Source organism: Coturnix japonica, chromosome 8, assembly GCF_054131305.1.
Source record: "Coturnix japonica strain WE chromosome 8, WE-NBRP24, whole genome shotgun sequence".
NCBI lineage: Eukaryota > Metazoa > Chordata > Aves > Galliformes > Phasianidae > Coturnix > Coturnix japonica.
Window position 1 is genome coordinate 7380066 of NC_140670.1, and position 21946 is coordinate 7402011.

Consider the following 21946-nt stretch of genomic DNA (forward strand, 5'->3'; position numbering starts at 1 on the left):
GAGCTCTCCTGGATGCCCAAAAAGAAAGCAAAAACAAAACAAAGCCAGTGCCTATGAGATGAAAGGTCTCATGGCCAGATTGAAAGTGATCATAAAAACCGTTTGGAGTAAAATGAGAGCAGGGACACTTCCTCCAGAGAAGAGAAATTTGACAGGGCTATGCTTGATTTGAAAGCAGAGTCTGGCTGCTAACATTACCTGCTGTTCTATAACTTGTCTTTAAGAAGAACAAAACCAGCACTTGGGAACCTCTGTCACAGAAATGACTTGGATGTTCCTTCTTTGCAAGGATGGATGGGACCGATTTGTATGAGGTTAATCCTTTATCATATAAATTAAGCAAGACTAGCTAAAAATGAAATATGGGATTACCCTATTAACATGGCACACAGATAAGCAACAGCACCATCCCTTTCCTTTCTGTGGCTTCTTCAATTCAGCAGCTCTTGGCTGAACTGAAAACTTCACATCATTATTCCATACCTGCTCAAACTGTTACACTGCTTCCTTGTCTTGAAGGGAATTTTGTAGATGCTTTAAAAGACCTTATTTGTCAGGTTGCAGTTAACCTAAAATCCTGAAAGCCTGAGGATATGATAAAAGGAAAAAGAAATGAAAACAGCAGCTCAGGACCTTCAATACTTTCTCCATTTTAATTCATGAAGAAGCTGTTAGTGTAACACTGAATCCTGTCTGGGGACTTGATTTCTCTATTGCACAGTATTTACATTCATGAAGGAACACAAAAATAAGGTATTTTCCCAGTTAATTGGGTATAGTGCCATCAGAAGCAATCAAATCCTGCAAGATCAGAGCCTTAAACAGGAAATCTTCCATATACAATATGTAGTATTTCTCTCTGGACTCATCTAAGTAGTTACTACTACAGTTACATAATATACAAGACAATAATGGTACATAATCACATTTCCATATTTTCAGGTAACTTCTCAGTAAAAGACCTTCCGAGACTATCTTCAGTATCACTGGAAAAGAAGAAAATCATTTTTCAAGTAAAATGCATCAGTATCTTGTTCCCTGGAAAGTGACTGCTAAGCAAAAATCCTCATATATATATATCAGGGATCAGCTCCCTGTTTCTCCAGCTTATTAATGCTGCTGAATAGGAACAGACCAAGGTTTTCCTTATCAGACAGTCCTCTAAGTGCTTGCACATTGTCAAGGGCTGGCAAAACCTGGAAGAAATAGAAGCAGCCACCCCACTACTGTACCTCACCATGCCTGAAGCTCTAGACTTTGTCTTTTCCTCCACAGTTTCAAAGGAAAGCACACTCCTTCCTGGAGCCCACCTGCATGCCTAAGAAGATATTTTCTGAGCAGTAATATTAACCAAAAGTATGTTAACTTCTCAAGGCTCTTTTAGGTCTGGTAGCTATCAAGCAATGATACTGACAATCCCCCCACATGGAATGAGATTTTTAATGAAACTTGCACACTTCTGATAGCTATCAGGACAGTGAGATTCTTTTGCCAAGAGCCAAAGATAATTACTTGCAGCCATTTAGATGCTATAATTCCCCCTACAGATCCAATACAGAACATGTACAAAAGCGTCAGACACCCATAGCTGCTTGCCCCTAATACAGACTACAAACACAGGAGTTAACACTAGTTAAAGAGGTATTTTTAGACAGGTATGTAGCTGAGAGGCAAAGACTAACAATTTGGAATCAGATGTTTGGAAGATAAAAGCATATATATGTATATACACATATATACACACAAGTATTTGAAGAACAGGAAAATAGAACGTTACTTGTCTCATAACTGAAAGATTAAATTTCCATTTCCCCATGCATTTTTAATGTGCTTACAGAGTTTCATGAAACACAACTCCCAGGGGCAGGACTGGGGGCACAAGGAAGCTGTCTGTGTGCACAGCAGCCTGGGCTACAGCCAGGACCTGATCCAGATGGTCTGTGGTGGGAATCCCTAGCAGCCCTGTTACCACACTCCAGTGCATTGTACCAGTGAGGGAAACTAGATATCCTAGTCTCACACCATCTCCTGATGAACGCAACCTGATCAAAAACAGGTTAGCAGCATGAACAGTTTCTCATCGGGAAGACCCGTGGTGAGGTTTTTGCACCCTGTGCCAAGTGCAAAGCCATGCCGCTAGCTTTTGGAAGCACAATGTATGGGTCAGCTGGGCAGGTTACCTCCTGGAGGCACTCTGAGCAGCCTTCTGTAAGGCTGTTCACCTAGCACTTTCTTTGTAGAGAGTGCTGTTTTTTCCCCTTTGAAACCTTATGAGTGAAGCTCTGGACGCACCAGCGTACACGCTGCTCCAAAGCACATAAGCACACATAGGAAGCACGTGAGAAACTGAGAAGAACTGGCTTACTTCCATAGCCATATCACTTTGTCAGCCTCTTTCCCCTGACATGTCTGTTCATACTACTTAGCAGGACAGAGTGCTCCTTTGGGCATTTGGCTTAAAACATATAAAACAGACAGTGGAAAGATGCCCATAGCTTGCCCTGGAAGCTGACCTGCGCTAAGTATGTTGACAGGAGCACAGAAGCTCTGCAAGAGTAAGACAGGGAGTCTACCTCTTCTTTAATAAACCCATCAAACGTACCTGTATTTACTAGTGATTTACCAGACACGAGACATCTGCTCTTGAAATCTTAAGATCCTCCTACTTAATACCACCACTTAATACTCCTTCACAATCTCTGCTGTGCACTTACACTTATAAATCCTTCCAAATCTTAGCAAAAACAACACTGCAATCCCTGCACATATATTATGGCTAACACTCTTTTGCTCCATTTTCAGCGCACATTGTTTTGATGCACCTCACCTAACCTACATTTCCCTCTTCTATGCCCAGCCTGGGAAGTCACTGAAAATTTTTGCAGCACCTTTCTCTCATGCTTTTTTAAAAGGGGAATGGTTTGCTTCTGGCTGAGTTTACACATCTTCATTAGTTCTTCAATTCTGTTGCCTCAATGTATTTTACTTCTGCTTTCTCAAGCTGCCCAGCAAACATCTTGTTAATTACCTCATCACCACCACAGCACCAACATCCTGATCATACAGTGTCCGTACCAAGGCACCTACAGGCTGTCCCTTTGTAAAAACAAAATACAAACAGGCTCAGCAAGACCACGGCTCAACTAAGCTTTTAGGGAACACTTGCTGAAAAATATTAGAATTAATCCTGCCATATTCTGCAACAAGAATAAGCACATAATAATTATTTCCCACCATTACACCTGCTGATGAGCAAATTTAGGTTTCCTTTGGGCTGTGTTATGTAGAATCTGTTGGGACCTCTTTATACTGCCCCTCTCAGGTATTTTTTTTAAGGCTTGGTGAGACTTAAATGATAAATCTTCAACCTGGGGTGGCAAGAGCAAGCACTGCTGCAAGTCATTCTCTCTAAACACTGAACAACAGGCTTCAGTTTTAAATAGACTAAAGACATCCCTAATGTCCCGTCTTTTTGCCTTGCAGAGTTCCTTCATACAACTTCCCAGGCTTGTTCTTTGGAGCAGGAATAAGCCTTTGCAGACACTCCAGTTATCTCTTGACACCTCAGGCCCAGAAGCCAGTGAGCAGAAGCAGCATACCCACTCTCACACAGCAGAAACAGGCCTTTTCATGACAACAGCTTTGCTACAGGCTACATTGCAGCCCCAATTGCAGAAGCAATGATTTATCTGGCTAAGAGCAGTTTCTTGTGCACCCTCAGCCACAACACACCCATACACTGGAGATTCTTACATTCAAACCAAGAGACCTGCACAGCTCTATTGAACAGATTCCTGACAGGCTTCAAAGGATTGCTAATTCCAGTCAGCTTAAAAAAAAAGCAGAGAGTTCTCTTACATTCTTTCTTCCTTCCCTTCTGTGAACCAGTCAGCACCTGTTGGGCCACATACAACATAACTGAACACAGCACCTCCGAAACTATCCTGAACAGCTTCAGTGCTGAGGGCAAGAAAGTCCCACACTGCATAGACTTGCTCCATCAAGCTGCTAATGCAGAATATTTTCTGGAGGCAATTGGTGCGCCTGTTGCTGGCCAGAAGTGTGGACTAATAAGGGTTAACTGCTCTCCCTATCTCCCCCCTCCCTGTGCTTCTGTCAGAGACCTGCTTTGCTCTCCAGCCAGGCTGGGCTCAGCGCTCCAGCAGCTGCTGACAGTGAGCCGAGCCAGGTCCTGGGGTCAGGCAAAGCACGGGTGAAGGTGCACAGCCCCCCAGGAGCTCCAGAACAGAAAGAGCAGCAGCCAGAGCTCCGGAGGTTGCAGAGCTACATGAGCTGGAGATAACCTTGGAAAAATACCAATCTAACTAAATATCAAGACTGTTCTCCTTTTCTTGAAAGACGACAAGCCGTCTAGCTACGATGCCTATTGAGGAGCCATATGGAAAAAACAGTTCTGTCCTGCTAAACTGGTTGCACAGTTTTGTTTTTCATCTGTCTACGGAGATCTGAAAACTCCATGTTGTTTTATTCTATGCTTTTTCTGCAAAGAAAGCAAGTGAACGGGGGCTCATCTGGCTAGAAGCGCAATAGGTAAGAACAGTGTTATCGTGTAACATATTTCCAAGACCCTGAGTATATGCTTTGTGTAACTGAGTGAAATCAGCCTTTAGGATGCTGTTCTCTTTGGGATAAGCTGATTATGGGTTGGTTGGTTTGTTTGCCTGGCCAAGGGAAGCAGAGCTGCTGTAGTATCAGTGTGGTGTGCAAGACGCTGGCATTTAAGCAGTAAACATACTGACTTCTGTTAATCCTCTCTGAAGCACAGAGCAAAACAGATTCCACTGACAAAGGTAAAGAAAAATATTTGGGGTTATATCTTTAAGCTTTAGTTAGACAAGAAGTGTAACAAATTGGCAATGAAGTGTCTCAGTCATAAGAAAAGCTCTGTTACAAAGATATTTTAAAATATTCTTTGACCTTGTTCAGATGTTTGTTTAATCTTTCATTGAGCCATGTGCTAAAAATATTAAGATACTTTGAAAGAAGCATATTTTAACTCTATTAGGATGTTAAATGGGATATTTAAATGTTCTGGTAGTGATTATTGCAATAGTCTCACCAATACTAAACACACACATTAATTTTGGAATCACTAATGAAGATTTTGTACATGAAAGTCTACAGTGCTTTCATTGCTTTGCTTAAATCTGATGATCTTGAATAGCTTTACAAGGGAAATAGCCCTTTTATGAACTCAGATGAAGCACTACGGGGTCAAAGCTGAGATGTAGACTTAGTCAAGTCAAAAGATCATTCGCAAACACAACGAGGGAAGGGCTGATCTAAAGCAAATGTTATAAAGGACTGACACTTGGCTTTTCATGTTGTCTTAATCCTGGTTTTATGTGATAGGCAGGGATAGTTACCACTTCTTGCCACTCAGAGCTCCCTTGCTTTCCGAACCCCTTAACTACAGCTGCCACCTGTTCTCAAAGTCTGTGCCTTGCTCACTCTTACACCTTTTCCACTTCTGCATTTTCCTTCTCTGAGGCAGGATGTGGCAAAGAGGAAGAAGCTGCAAGTGTAATTAATAATCTCGTGTTAATAGCATACTCTCAAAAGTTCTCAGGATCCTACTATCTGCATAGTTCTGTACAACACACACAACTATTCAAATGCATCAACATTTTTGTGGGTACGTTCTGGAGACATTTCAGCAGCTTAGATTTCTTACAAATGTTTGAAACTGACAGTAAGGCCTTTTTGCAAAAGAAGATGGGCATATATGATTTTAGATACCTGATATGGTTAAAAACTACAGAGCTGATACGGTTCCAGCGAGCAGCAGATGTAGCAATAGCCTGGAAGCAATGCAGTTATGAAAGATGTCTAACGCACAATGATTTATCCAGCTACATTCACCCAGCTTCCCTACGGTAAGACTCATCTTCCAAAGTAGATACAATCCATTTAGAACCAGTTCAGGGCCACTTCCCAGGATCTACCTCTCTTTATGGAACAGGATCTCATCCAGCTCTGAATAACTTATTTCAGTCCTCCTCTTTACTTATCCCTATAGTCATGATCAATTTACAATCTGTATGAAATAAAATTAGACTACCTTTAGCAAAGTGTGTTTAGGATATAGTGACCCCCTTGGAGTTTAAAAGTCACAATCCTATTATAGATAAACCAGCTTTGAACTTAATTAATGAACTTTATAAGCAGGGAAAAATAATGATTTTCCACACATTCTGTCAGTAGTGAAGCTACTCTATGGGGTGATACCGCACTTGTGCTACATTGACTATGTATATGTTATTTTACAATTGAAGTCTTCATAGCAGCTTTGCCATTCAACCTTCACAGAGCCTAAAATATATCCGTTAATTTTAAGTAATTTAGCAATCTGAAGACTGTTGTTCAAACGCTTGTCTTGCTGTAACACAAAGTTTCACTAAAGGAATAAAAGGAGCTTCACTGGTTATTTTCTCCCTTAAGACAGGGTTTTCCACTTCTCTTTGCAGTACTGAAGATGTCCTGTGTCTGGTTTTACCTGCCCCTCTGCCTTCTCGCAGCTGCTTGCCTGTGTCATTCCCTTAAAGCACCCACTGCCAGTTCTCAACAGAACTTCAAGAGTGGTCTCTTCAACTTCTATCACTCCTTAATTCTTGCTGATGGTAAGGAAACTACAGTTCATCTACTGAAGGATATACCTAAGAGGTAAGCACAGATCAGCCACGGAGCCAACCCTATTTTCAGGTACTTCTTCTGCAACACAAGCTGCCACACGCTAACAGTCCAAGTAAGGAACTGCTGAGAGCCTGCGTAGCTCTGACATGTCTATTGAATTTACTAAGACATACTACACTGAAATTCAGTGTGGTATAAGTGTCCTCCAGTGCTCGCTGGAAGCCATAATGCCCCCCTCATTCCAGGCAGTGATCTGTGATGGTCCAGAACTGTCAGGCTCTGACAGCAAACAGTTACTGCACGGTCAGACTGGCTTCTGAACCACAGAGACATCAGCCTCCCTGCTGTGACTCTAAAAGTCAACAATTTTATCTAGCAAACTAGCAACCCCCAAATTAGTAAGACACATGCAGAATCCTCTTATAAAATCAAGCTTAATAGCATCCTGCATGTTAGAAACATCATAGTTGAACAATGCTAAAAGGCCAGCTAAGATCAAATATGAGCGTCATGCAGAAGCCATGAACTCTTCACATCTTCAAAATACTTACCAAGTTTCCTACTTTATCTGGGCATACACACCATCTAGATATTACAGCTGATAGTCTCAGATAGGAAAGGCACACTAATTGTCCTGCTGAGGAAGAAATGCACTTCAGGTGATTTAATAAGAATCCTTTGACCAGCGGACCAGCACATACAGATTTCCATGAACACTGAGCCATCTGGTTCACCACCCGCTTCATGACTTCTGCTTTATCTCAACACTCATTGCATAGAGACTGGAACATGGCACGTTATATAATATGACATGCCTGCAAAAGCAAAATTAGAAGCTCTCCCTTTTAAAGGAAAACAGGCATTTAGAACTAAGAAAGAGCAGTAAATTTCACTGTTGTTCAGTAGCATAATAAGTAAATTCCTATATGCATGCAAACAAACCAAACCCCTTCAGTTTAGCATGATCAAGTAAGAACCTTATGAAGCTTAGAACCATGCAGACAGGAAACCAGAAGAGGAAAAGATACGGCTTATAGTAAAAGACTTGAGAATGTGAAGCTGTTTCCAGTCAAGGTCAACTCCAAACAAATAGCTATATCCTAAAATTAATCCATGTGCTAATGCAATCTGCTCATAACAGGTTACATCATTAATAGGTTCTCCTTCCAGCAAACAAGAGTTGTCTACATTTAATTGCAGAGTGAGCTACCAGTGTACAAACATTTTATGTGGCTGTAAACATTCAGAAAACAGTGGCTGTGAACAGAAACAGCAGAAAGAAAACAAAACTGGTGGTACAGGAACCAAAACTTTACTGTAAATAATTAGAAATAAAAAAAATCTACTGAGTAGATTGATGCTCTTTCATACTATTAACAGTACAGCTTGTGTCAAAGCAAATTAGTTAATGCAGACTGACACACTTTCTGCGAGTGTCAGTGTTGAATTTCTTTATGCTTTTCCTCATTCTTATCCACATTTACAGGTATTACTTCGTTTTGGAGGAAGACAGAGCCCCTGTACCTTTCACAATAACAGTGACCCCTTGTGATGTTCCCATTGAGTGGAGCATACTTGTGCACAGGGCTTCAGCAAATTTGCTTGGGAAAGCAGCACAAGGTAAGATCTTGAGCCTACCCAAGAAGAGTTGCAGAAAGTCTAAGTTATGAGTAAGGAGTATTACTACACAACGTTCTTTACAGGCTTGAATATCTTACTTGCTCCTCCTGTAAACGGGCATCAAGGACACTGTCACAGGTGAAACGTGTAGTTTCTACATTCCCTATTAGTTTCACTAGTTTACTAGCGCGACACATCATCAGTAGGGTAAAACTAACCTGTCTCATAACAGCCTAACCCAGCTTACATTCCCTATTAGTTGAAACTAATAGGGAATGTGAAACATGAAATTAGTTTCAACTAATTTTGCCATCAAAGAATTAGATTAATATCTACATCTAAAGGAGTCACAAACTCAAATATCTGGGGAACAGTGAAGATATGCATTGCTTCATAAGCAATTTGCACTTACCTGTTTTCTCCCCACAAGCTTGTCTCCTGAGAAGAATCTGAACTGATAGCAGTAACATTTTTACATTGTATCCTTTGATCTCCATGCAGCATTTAAAATCCTTCCTCTTTCTGCATTAACAAGGCTGACTTTCCAATCAACCCATACAGAGTTAAGAGCAGTCTCAGCTCTCTCTGTGTCTTAAGCCATTTAAGCCAGTCACTTTCTGCCTTGTTTCTAATTGATGTGCAGAAGATGCAGCCATTTGATGTTTTAGGAAGGTCATCTAACACAGCAGCAGGCATTAAGCAAAGTTTAGCCTAAAAAGAAATTGCATTCTAATAATTTCTGGATTAATTTTCAATAAAAAAATAACAAAACACGACAACCTCAAATTTGAAAGCTTCCAATAGCAAGTTCTTAACTGTCAGACAGGTATACCCAAGTGAGGTGATCAAATACAAGTTCCTTTAGTGAAATAAGCATTCCCTCTTCATAGAAAAACAGCTGCAAAAACCTAAAATAAAGAAAGCTCCTTCCATGGAAAATGAGTTTCCTTGAAGTAAAATGCCTTAAGAGAAAGCTAGTGGAAGATGAAAACCATAGGCTCATCAGGCACAATCAAGTTCAAGACTTTTGCAAGCTGTTTTTATAATGATGGTCTTTGTGAAAACAGTTCTACAATAAGCACTGGTAAAAAGTCACTCAAATTTTACTTCAGTAAATAGCAAGTAGCAAAAAGCATTTTTAGTTATGATTATTTTCAGGAAGGAAGAAATCAGCATGTTCCCTAACATAGGAACAACAAATCTAAGCAATGTTCAGCATAGATTAAAGCAGAAGTTACAAGTCTGCATTTTCTTGCAGGGGATCTCGATACCCAAGATGTCTCAAGAATCCAGAAGGCTACAAGCATGGTAGCCACCATTTTCAGCTACAAGGGAAATTCAGTGGAGACTTATGTGGGTATGTCCTCTCAGTCTGCCCTCTATATACTAGAGTTCTTATCCACCGAGCGTGACACACACATCACTGTGTACTTAACAACTGACACAACATCTGGGCACATCTATCCAGAACTTCCACTGGATCCACGCATAGATGTGATTGGCATTGGCCATACAACAGTGACCCTGACATGGAAGCACAGTCCCTCTGCCTTGCAACACAGAGACAACATCCAGTACTGTCTTCTAGTTAATGAAAAGCACAATTATAAGAGCTTGTGTGCTGCTGAGACAGCAATCAGATTCTCTGGAATGAAAACACCACGAAATTTAGCTTTGTCTCTCTCTCCATACCTTCTTGAACCACAGCAGGTAATGATATTATCCAACAGTGAACTGAGCATCATCAACAAAGTACACAGTGGGGAAGTCAGGCAGATATGCATGGGTACCAAGAACACATATACAGTGCCCAGCCTCAGTCCCAACACTCAATATTATTTTGATGTTTTTGTTGTCAATCTCCTCACAAATGCCAGTGCTGCTTACACTGGGACATTCGCAAGAACTCTAGAAGAACCTGAGCCTAAGGTGATGAAACTGAAAGATGGGAAGGCAGTCCAGGTTGTTCTGGATGGGAAAAAGCAGAAAATGTACAGTCTGCAGTACCAAGCGAGGCACAAGAAAGTACAGTTTGCCTTCCAGTTGTGCCGTGGTCAAGTACAGGTTGACATTACAAAAAATGGTAAAGCAGTGGCATCAGAGAACATTCTAGGATTGAGGTACTTGTCACTGAAGGGAAAGCCACTGGACGTGTACCTGGTACAGCTGAGGTCCACAGAGGAATCCAGCTCTGCTGTGAAAGTGCAGGTCTCCCCCCATTACCACAAGCCCTTATTCCCACTTCTTCCAGAGAGCTTAAAAATCAAGTCTTTCAGCAAACTGAGGACTTGCAACTCTGTCACCATTGCTTGGCTAGGAACACAAGAGCAGAGCAAGTACTGTGTGTACAAGAAAAGGATTGAAGAAGATCAAGTCTGGATAGAACTGCAAAATACAGACACTTGTTCTGGACCTGAGTCTCGGCACAAGTCTGAGAAAGTGCTGTGCAAGTATTTCTATGACATAAATCTCCAGCGAGCTGTCACCACAGAGACTATCAAAGGGCTGGATGCAGGGACACTGTACTTGTTTGACATTTATCTAATTGGGCCATCGGGCATCCCTGTCAGATACCACAGCAAAGTCGTGAAGACAAGGAAAAAATGTTGAAAGTTCTTCAAGAAACTAATTGAAATGAGTGAATGAAGACCAAAACCACCAGTGATCCATATCATAGCCCATGCAGTTTAATACATGATAAAAATATTCTAAAGCCATGATATTCTGTAGAGGGATTATCTTACTTTAGATCATTACACTTTTGCATCTTCTCCTGCATGTGTCTTTTCTCCTCCCCTCAGCTGCCTCATTGAGATATCATGAACATGACATTCATGCACACAGAAATAAAATACTTACAGTGGCACCCATAAGAAATAGATGGGTTACTCAAAATGCTTCTGAAATACAACACCGGAAATGTCAAACACCTCTCAAGAAGCATCATTATTTTTAAGTCCCAGTTTTCCACTGTGTGCAAGTCCATCAGCTAATGAGGAAATGAGAAAACCCCAAGGCAAGCTGCATTGGAGTAAACAAACTTCCCTGCTGCTTGAACAGTTTGCAGGGATAGAAGAAATAAAGTCTGTGGAACTGTTATTGAGGTGGCACAGCTCTACATCTCAAGTAGAGCAGGCTTAAATACTTTTTCTATTATCTGCACACTAGCTTGACTCCAAACTTCATAGAGAGAATATTATTGGTTAGAAAGGGCCAAAACTTGGGTCAAGGCTAGTTCTGAATCCAGTTTTGCTGGGAGCATGCACAGTGCTGTGCTGCTACCCACTGAGGAAATAAGAAAACAAAACAAAAGCCTTTCTATGGCAGTATTCCTTAATATATAGCCCATGTTATCAAGCCCAAATCCATCTTAGTGACTACTCAGAGTCATGCACTTGCTCTTGACATCCCCCAACTCAGCCTGTATCAATTAATGTGGTGCTTTAGGAAAAAGTGTTCTTTTTATTTTTAATATCAAGAATGAAGAAATATTTGTAGTACAGAGCCTGACAAACATGTTTTCTGTTGTCTGCTTCCTTGATTACCTTCCTCAGATGACACAAGAGAAAAAAATATGAAAAAAAATCAAAAAAATAAAATAAAAGAAAATGCGTTGAATTTCAATTATCAGCAGAAAATCATTTGCATGAAGGCTGATGGCAGGTCTGGAATTTATGGATAAAGAATATAATAGAGTGACTGACCAAAAGCTTGCTAGAGAAACCTTACCTGCAATCCTTTCCTCTGTAATTATACTGCACAAAAATAAGCAATTAATTACACTATCGTACATTTCAAAAGTTCACTTGCTATCCAGGTCCAAGGTTGTATCTTACTCTGAAGAATTACCACCACCAAACACACTTGGAGGTACTCAGTAAGGACAGAATCACTCCTCTGCATACAGAGGAGCAATTAAACATTTCTTGCTCCAAAGACTTTATAAAATCATGCTAAAGGGGACATTCACTCAGCCTCTGTGTGATGCATCCTGTACATAAGCAGACTCATTAGTCACAGAAGGGTTCCAGCCTTTCCATGTGATTAGCAGCAATGCCTGGGCCTTGACTAGGCTTTATATTCCTGCTGACAGGATTCTGGATTGAGCAGCACTGCAGCAGGAGTTTCTTCTGACCTCCTTCTATATTCTACAGGCCTTTTGGCTAATTACAGTGGCTGGCAGCTGCATTGCATTTTTCCAGGGCAAGCCTTCTCTTCATTTCACTCATGTCAAAAATGAGTCTCAGCTCAAAGAGCAACAGAACTCACCTCCACTTGGAAGTCTGAAATACTTTTTTTCTGCCTTTCTCAATGTCAAGCATTTATATTCTGGAGGAACTTCACTTAGATGTCTGACAAATGACTAATAACAAGAATAATAAGAACAGGAAGATAGTTTAGCTGCACATACAAAATACTGTGAATCTACAGCCCTTAGCCCATAATAGCATTAACCCTTGCTTTTGTCCTCTATATGTGTATCACAACAATGTCACTGGATGAAGACAGGCACACTGGCATGCTACCTGATACCCACGCCTCTACTGAAGAGTATCCTTCATGACAAAGCTGGTTTGAGACTTCCCAGCAAAGCCTTGGCTATGACACAAGCAGAGCAACTATCAGTGGTTAGGGGGCTACTGCTGGGCTCTCGCTCACAGGAGCTGCCACCCAGTTTCTCTACAAGCAGAAGTCCTGCTCACAGGAGACACAGCTGGGCTGTGGAGAGGAACGTGCTGCTCTGCCAAAACCAAACAACTCTGTTATAAACAGAACAGGCAGCCTGCCTCCAGGGTAACAGCCCACACTGCCCACATGTGCATCCAGGCATGGTCTGTAGCACAGAGCGCAGCAAGGAATAATATTCCATTCCACTGGTCTTTCCACTGTGATTCTGCTTGTGTGCGCCAGTCTGCTGAGCTGTCATTAGTTCACTCATGCTTACAGCCTGCCTACAAAGCAGCTCTTGGGTGCTCAGGTTTAAGCCAGGTGCCACTTTGCTCACTGCTGTTCTGGTAGTGAAGGCACTGTCTAACAGTGTTGGTACCCCTCCTGCCCTTACCAACAGCTTGTTGTGCAGTTCCCTGCCCTCAGCATCTAGAAATCCTTTCCCTTTTAGAAATACTTACTACCTTTCTGCCCTCTCTCCCTCCCATTTGAATAGCATTGGGCTGCTGCAGCCTCACCATAGTCATTTCCCAAGTCACATTCCCCTTATGCTTCCTGCCACCTTTCTTGCTGAATACCAGGGGAAGCTCAGTTCCTTCAGTTCAGCTTATCCTAAGCTATCATGAGTACATTGCCTACCCCTCTGTTTGAGTAGTAAGAAATACAGACTTTTCTTCATGGAAAAGATTACTCCAGCAATGCTCTGTTCTGGAGGATCACTTAATTTATCTAAGTCCTCAACAGCTTTATCAGGCAAAAGTATTTTCTTTAGTGTTTAGTGGTGAGTCACAATTTCCAATGGTTCTAGCTATTGTAAACTCAAGTACTGTCACCTCTGAGAACAAAGCCTGAGCTCATGCATCAATTCCCAAGCTGTTCCTTTATCTAAAATGGAAGTACTCCTTTCCTAAGTCATCATTCCACATAACAAGCTGCAGTTGCTGCCACCACCAAGAACAGGACACACAACATCAGAAAATAAGCTTCACATCCACTTCTCTGTCCTCTGTCAGCTCAGGCTCGTACATCGCTTCCTGCATTCTGGTTATGAGGAGCAGCACTCAGTCTGTGAATTAAGGAAGCATTTAAAACCAATAAAGCAGGGAGCTCTTAAACCCTCTCCAGGATTTCATTCAACTGCTAGAAGCTCACAAACAATTTCAGACAATAACAGTAACTCTTCTAAACTCTACACTTTGTAATAGGGGGCTACCTAAAACCATTGTCTGTCACCAGTTTCAAAGACTGGCAACATTTTTAAGTTACTTACCTGATATTAAGAATCATCTCTTCTGTTAGCCTTTTTTCTTCATTATTTAACAACCTGCTGACTGAATCTTGTTACTCAGATTTCCTAACAAATGCAAATACTTTTTAAAGCACATCTGGCAGCCTCTTAAAAATTTGTTCACTGTCTTCCTCCAAATGGATTCAGGGATGCTTTCACAGCCCTGAGCAAATAAAATGCTTTTTCTATTTTATCTTTGTATCCTTTTTTCTGGTTGATACCTTCCAATTCTGAAGCCTTGGTTCCAGCTTCAGTAATGTGCTATAATATGCTTTGCTATTTTGGTTCCAAGCTCAGGACTAAAACCCAGTTCACCAATTGCTTTCAGAGTCTGAGAGCCGAGGTACTAATGTCTGTATACACACAACATTTTGTCTTCATTACTATAAGATCTTTAATTTAGTGGGATAGACATTGTAAAGGTTGCTACTATGAAACATCCAGGCCAGATGTGCTTCCACACTAGGCTTTAAAAATCAAGTAACAAACACTGTCAGCACTCCAAAGCAGTGACCTCAAAGTGCCAAAGGCTTTCAGGGACTGTTAAAGAAATGGAAGCTCTCCAGCATTTAGAATAATAATAATAAAAAAGGGATGACTTGGTAACTGCAGAGTCCTTCAGCATCAAACAGCTTAAAAAAAAAAAAAGAAATATGTTGATCTCTGGAGTTTCAGCTGAACAAAAGCCATAAAGGTCAAAAACATTAACATCGTAAACACCATCTACACTTACTAAAAGATGCAAACATTAAGAACATCGCTTCCTTATTGAATTCTTCCACAAAGAAACACGACACACAACTTGAGAACGTGCTGAAAGGACTCGGAGCTAACTGCTGCTGGTGCAAGCTGCTGTCACTCAGGCAGCCAACACAGCAAGGAGATGGCTGAGCATCACGGACAGCAGAGAACACTGTGCTGCAACCAGGCCTGCAAGCACAAGAGGGCAGTGTCATGCTGCATGAGAAGGGGAAAGGATTTATTCGATTAGGCTTCTCAGCAGCAAGGGTTCCAGCAGATTCAACAAACCAAGCATCCCTCTGATAAGGTTATTAAGGCAGAATAGACAGGAGAAAACACATGGAGCTTACTGTACAGCCCCGTAGCTCAGAACTCATACGTGCAGGAGAGCTCAGCACACAGTCTGTACTAAGACCATTACTCTAAAGAAATAATCTGAGTCTCCACTGAAAGATTCTGAAAACAATAGTACACTTCAGATAGTGTGCTGTGAGGTGTAGACTCCTATCAGGCCAGTAATATTCAATAATAACACAGAACCACCATAAACTAAGGCACAGTCCATCTCCTCTGTTTCCAGACCATGTTCTCAAGAAGGTGAGGCTGCAGCTAAACCACAATACTTCCCATTCTGCTCCACTCTCCTCAGCTGCATGACTAAAGTACTGCAAGCCAAACAAACTAAAAAGTTTAGGTCAGCCATTTGAGTAGGTTTTACTTCCACAGGTGCAGAGAAACAAATCCTCTGCCACATCCCACTGGAGGATTTCCATAGATATACCACTAAGGCATGGCTGAGAAGCACCACTAGCAAAATGACTGACCCCTAAGAAGGATTCAGTGCTGCTGAGAATGGGTGACACATAATTGGAAAGCTGTGGAAGCTGAAAGCACAAAAACTTGACATAAAGACAATTCAGTGGACCTTTCAGAGTTGAAATAACTCCAAAGATGACTAGAAGCATACAAATCAGGGTTAGGCTTTCCATAACCTCAGAAAGAAATGAGAACACCAACACTGTATACAGCGTTTCTCACCCTCACTGTTTCCAGCAGGCTTGCCCTGTGGGGTAATGCGACTGGAGAGGATGAGCAGAACTATTGATGCTCACTGCAATGGTGCCGATGTTTCGTCTAATGCCTCAGCCACTGAACCTCCACTTTCTTCCATTCTACACAAGCCACTTGGGGAACAAATGGTTTAACTGTGTATCTGGGAGATGAACATCAAGATTTGGGACCAGCTTCAATATTGTTAACAATTTGGAATTGATGGCACTGTGACAGTGGATCAATCACAGATTTATGAAGGAGAATGAAAGCAGGAAGAATATTTCCCTACAGAAACAAGGGTTCTGGATGCTGGCTGTGTATAGGGGAAGTTTTAACTTGGTAGATTCTTTGACCGTTTTTCCCCACACAGAAGAATCCCAATGAAGAAGAAACCAACATTAAGCACTGACTCCATTCCCAAATACAACTACTCTACAGCTAAAATGAAAGCAAGTTGCTGCACAGCAGCAGCAGCAAAGCTTCTCTACAAGTGATACCTGAACTTCTATTCATTCAAGTTATTTTTATTTTTAAGGACAGGTTTTCCTGGGAGGACTGAAAAGCAAAAAGTGATTGACAACATGCCAAACATCTGTAAAACCATTGTTTAAAACAAGGCACTAGAGTGGAAGTGAGCAGCCTACATGTTGGACACTTAGTTCCAACAAGTAACTAATAACTGCATTATTTTAATAGCCTTCTGAGAGTCGGAAGTTGGCAGGAAATCCAATATTTCAGCTATTTGGATAAAAGAGTGCATTGCCTCTAGGGTATTGTTGTTTATTTGCCTCAAATGATAATTCCTTCCTAACCAGGTATTCAGAAAATGTGTGATAACAGAATTGATCAATCAATGCATACTGAATATTCTTTTCCAAAGGACCGAGAAACGATTAAGTAGTTCTTTTGCAACGTCTTTTGGCTACGCTACCCCACCTACCAGCTTCTTACAAGGATCAAGAATTATATCTATTATAGTCCCATTACAGCTCTTCCTCTACAGACTTGAGCAAAATATTCACATCTATTTTTACCTCATTCAGTGTAGGAGGTTACATTTTCTTCTCCATAATTTCTCCATCCCCCTCCAAGGAAAGCATGTATAAATTGCAAGGCAGTAACATCTCACAGTAAATCTGAAAGCATGCTCACATTCTGCTGCTCAAGCCTATTTATATGTAAGCAAATGAATAAAGAAAAGATTAAACTGGAAGAGTATGAATGAACAGAAATAAAGAATGAGCAGATCTATTTCTCCCAAGGATTACTACAAGCAGATAGAGAGACCTCCTTCCAGGCCACATTCATCTATATAAACCTTCCCCTGAGCAACCCACAAGGCTGCACAGAGTTTTTGGATCTGTTTTGCCTTCCATACTCTTCCATCTCACACCATTCCTGGTTCTTCTGGGACACCAGATGCCCCCGCACATCCTCCAGCATCCTGCCTGCCCAGAGGAGCACAGCCACCAGGCAACTACCAACTGCAGACAGCACAACTGCTCTGACACACAGATGTTATACAAGTGGTACTAGTGGCATTAGTGCCACACGTCCATGCTGTGTTTCCCAGATTCAGACTGGTATCTTCCAGATTCCTGGAAATCAGCTGGGACTAGCAAGCTAAGGACTTGTGGCAACCAAAAAAATTAATAAATCCAGACAAACCTGAAATCTCTATAAGAGAGAGCTGCATACTGCACTCTGGTCCTCTACAAAATTAGGAGTTTCAGAATGCAACTTTGATTTAAAGTCTGTTTTGGTTCAGGCTTGTATCCAAACCTTTAAAGGATCAGTTCAGTTAAAAGTTAAGAGTAGTAAAAGTTTTACTGTACTTTTTCCTTTGACAATGAAATGTTTTGACTGGAAGCAATTTATTTCAGAAGCCATCTTTTTGCTACAGATATATATACATATTAAGGCCACATCCCGACAGATCTTGCTGCAGTAATGAATGTGGCGGGTACCCACTGTTTATTCTGTTTCAAGTAACAGTATAATTTTACCATTAGGTGGCACCAGAGAATATTTTAACTTTTATTCAAACAACCTCTGAAACCGAAGTCTGGAACAATCTTAAAGCAGATGTATCCACTAAAATTAAAAAAGTCATCTTTGCTATGCATATGAGCACTTTAATTACTTGACTAGAAGTAAGATGCTTCACACAGCTCATCAGGAATCAAGTTACAGCTAAAGCCATGATTTCATTACTAGCAAATTTCTATTCTTAATCATACACGATAAGCACGCTGTGTGAAGCTGCCACATATTTCAGTTTAAGTGTGATGAACTGCTGTGTAGTGTTTCATTTGTCTTACTGAAAAGAGAAACATCTCCACCCAACAATTCCTAATATAAGGTATCAAAATACCCTTCCAAGAGTCTCTGTGTGCATCTGGTACAATTCCAGCTAGGTCTACCAATAATTTGCCAGTTAATGAGCTCTTTCCTAGTTATGAAAGAATACTCTTCAAAATACTAAGGCAGGACATGGGCAGTAGCCATATGTTTCTTCTCGAATTCCAGCTAGACAAATGACCTGAAAATTGCTGTTGCAAGAACTTCTAAAACATATGGCTAAGTACAGGGAATTTGTTAGCTTCTTGTGTCAGATCCAAGAGTTTCCAATTATCAACAAAAGATGGCATACCAACCCAATTACTCCTGATATATTCCAGTCAAGACAGATTCCAAGTAACCATAGCTGTGTGGGCGTATGTGGTTTGAAATAACAGGAATCACTGCAAATTTAGTGTAAATAAAAAAAGAAGCAGACCTTCTACATATTACATCCAGACAAATGTGTCCCAGTGTGCTGAATGTGCTTTCAACAGGAAGCAGGAATTTTTAGGCTTTCTACCAAGGCTGATTTCAAGCCATCATAAACTGTTAGAGGTACATTTACTTTCCAGAGTTAAAGAAGACTCCTGCAACAGCTTATTTGTTTCATTTGTCAATAGAAAGGGAAAAAATACATTTCTTACATCAGACAGCAAATACGTACCAAGTCACTTGTTTTTTTTAATGATTAATTGCAGATGGCTTTTTAAGACAACATCCTCATAGCATTCAGTAAACATGAGGCTACAATTAACAGTCAGAGCATAAGTACACTAAACACACTAGCAATTCATCTGACTAAGCAACCAAGACTGATCCCAAGTTCTTACTCACATGAGCACTTAGATCCAGACTACAAAGACTTCCCACACCATGTTTTAACCTAAGAATCTGTACATACTCTACTAAACAGTGGGAGATGAAAAGTGCAACATTTACAACACTTAATATAACTGCTAGCAAAAGAAAGCATAAGGAACATAATTGTAAATTAAGTTAGGTTCCATACTCATTCCGTAAAGCTATAGTTATGTCATCTTGAAAGCCATATAAACTCTTCTGAGGATTACCCCCACTCTGCTATATCACTATATTCTTAAAGACTTCTTCCCCAGGTTAGGTTTTTTAATTACATACTCTTCTTGCAATTAAGATAGGTGTTCACATTCATGTTACAATGAAAAGTCTGAATTGAGATATAAAAGACTGATGAAACTACATTTACCTCCCAACTACTACAGCAATTCTCATGTTTAAGTCAAGGGTGTTAGCAGAACATATTAAATAATTACCTATAGGCAAGCCAATTAGTTACCTGAGATGCTTGCCCTTCTGTTAGTCATAGCCTCACAGTCACTTCAGAGGCAGCTCCCCTCAGGACTTATCATGCAATCCCTACAAGAGGACCATTTACTCCCTGCACTGCAGACCTCTGCTCTGCTTCGCTGGGAGTACAACCTGACTAAAGGCTACAGGAGCATCCTTACAGTTCCACCTGTTGAGGTAAAAGCTAGAAAAACAAGTCCTGCTTCTGGGGAAGAGGAAAACCCTCCAAAAGCTCAAGGAACTTTAAGACTTCCAATAAGTCAAGCTAATTATGATGGAGATTGGTTCATTTTAACCAAATGAAACAGAAAGCTCAGGAAAAAGACCTTAGTACAGACTGAATATGAAAATAATCACACCCATAGAAGATGTTTAAGAGTCAAGAAATGCTGACTTGAAAATCAGACGACTGCTTTTATGACACTGAAAACCACTCAACTAATCCTTCATCATGTATCACATGGATTTCAAGCACCTGAGCTACTAATGAAAAAGCAGCTTTTAAAACAACTCTCTGATCTGATGTTTACCTCCCGTAGTTATGCATATTTTGTAACTTCATATGGTACCTTTAACTACAGTAGGAAGATTCAAGAAGTAAAAACCGTTCTGACCTTTGCTATCTACATACTATCTGAATCTAGATGAAGAATGTGCTTCTCCCAAACAAGATAAAAACTAATTTGTTGTTCTTTATCAGAGCAAATAATATCTGGCACTGTTCATAAGCATTTCCAATATTAACCCACCTGTAAACCAAGGAAAACATTTTCTCATAGCTCAGGAATCAGTGCCATGGTAGCTCATTTGTAAGACACAGGAATGTTGTTTTTGAAACTCAATCTGGTATGAGCGCATGGAGATTTAATGATTAGCCATTGTTTTATCAACTCCATAACAAGAAGACTTCACAAAAATGTTAGCAGTAGCAAACTAGCAATGCTTCCTTACCACCAGAACACCCAGTAGTTACCCAGTTTTCCAAAGCATCCTTACATAAATTTCTCCTATTAAAACTTGGAACAAGTATTCAGAAGACTGTCATGAGTCAAAGCACCTCCTTGTAAGTCTGCAATAATCTACTTGCTAGAAAACTAGTCCCAGTTATCAAACTTGGACTCTCAGACCTACATCTAGTAAAAGCCAAATACAAAGCACAGCAAGAGCTGGAAGAGTACTTTCCTCCTGAAACACATAGTATCACATGCTGCAGTTTGTAGTACATGACTGCTCCAACTGTACACTTAAATAAACACAAGTTGTGTTACTGAGCCAGTTGATACTGGTTAACTTATCTGTATCCTTAAAGCCAAGCTGAAGCCCTGTCTTGAATTATGGCTTTTTTTAAACAGTTCTGTACTTTATCATCTTCTAGGCAACTTAATATCAATAAATACATCTCAGCAATGAGCTTTAGTTATTTCAGAGCAATTGCATCCAGAATTTTCACAGTATCGACAAAACACATGTATTAACATATTACAGAGTTCCCACTTGATCTGAATCCTGTTCTACCTCCCTCTTGAGAGAGGATATTACAGGTGAACCCACAACTTATTATTACATCTTACAGGGGATTCCAGCAAGCTGTTCCTCTACATCTATGTAGAGTCATTGCAGTAACCTTATATTCACCAGTAGATTAACTACCCTTTAGACTATTCCCATATATAACAATCACACATCATCTGCACTCTCCCCAAGATACATATCACACCTTTTGCCATTTCAGCACTATTCACCGTATGTTACACAATGAAACCAGGTAGGGTACAGATTATTTAAGCAAGCATAAATTTGCATGTAGCATCTGCATACAAGCTCCTGTATAGCACTGTAACCATGTCCTGTAAATAAAGGCCCTCAGCTTAGTGTTTTCTTGCAACACTCTCTGAAATCACACTGCTTTCCAACTCCACTGGCTCTAATAGTCTCCATCCCTTGCAGGACACTGCTCTTTGTTAGTTGGAATCACTGCCACACCTCTTAAACATAACTTAGCTCAGTGGTGTCAGCAGTGGTTTGCATTGGATATTAAAATATCTGATTATTTTAAATAACCAGAAAGAGTCAGATAAGACACACAGACTACTAAAGAATGCACAACATTCTTAGAGCAAAACATACAAGACTCCCACAACTATCTAAGTTAATTATTAAAAGGCCTTCCCCTAGGGTTAACCAAGTCAAGTTAGTAATTCAACTCATTGAAAAGCACAGATATGAAGGTAAAAAAAAAAAAAAAATTAGTTT

At 40.5% G+C, this 21946-nt stretch overlaps 2 protein-coding genes across 3 annotated transcripts in view; one reads left to right on the plus strand and one right to left on the minus strand.

Moving 5' to 3' along the window:
* CCSER2 (coiled-coil serine rich protein 2) overlaps nt 1-21946 on the minus strand; it is a 133943-nt gene that overhangs the window by 110010 nt on the left and 1987 nt on the right. The gene's annotated exons all lie outside the window — the stretch shown is intronic.
* LOC107315537 (protein NDNF-like) lies at nt 3984-21103 on the plus strand. 2 transcript variants are annotated; one of them, XM_085555007.1, is made up of 4 exons: nt 3984-4551; nt 6489-6684; nt 8141-8274; nt 9533-21103. In XM_085555007.1, the coding sequence occupies exons 2-4, from the start codon at nt 6497-6499 to the stop codon at nt 10882-10884; spliced, it is 1674 nt and encodes a 557-aa protein (XP_085411133.1). In that variant the 5' UTR covers nt 3984-4551; nt 6489-6496; the 3' UTR covers nt 10885-21103. The 2 variants fall into 2 exon arrangements, with proteins under 2 accessions (XP_085411133.1, XP_085411134.1); XM_085555008.1 differs by lacking the exon at nt 3984-4551 and adding an exon at nt 4662-4811.

Coding starts and splice junctions, on each gene's coding strand:
- LOC107315537 (XM_085555007.1), top strand. CDS start 6,497: ATGTCCTGTGTCTGGTTTTACCTGCCCCTCTGCCTTCTCGCAGCTGCT. Junction 6,685..8,140: donor CTGAAGGATATACCTAAGAG/GTAAGCACAGAT, acceptor CCACATTTACAG/GTATTACTTCGTTTTGGAGG. Junction 8,275..9,532: donor GCTTGGGAAAGCAGCACAAG/GTAAGATCTTGA, acceptor ATTTTCTTGCAG/GGGATCTCGATACCCAAGAT.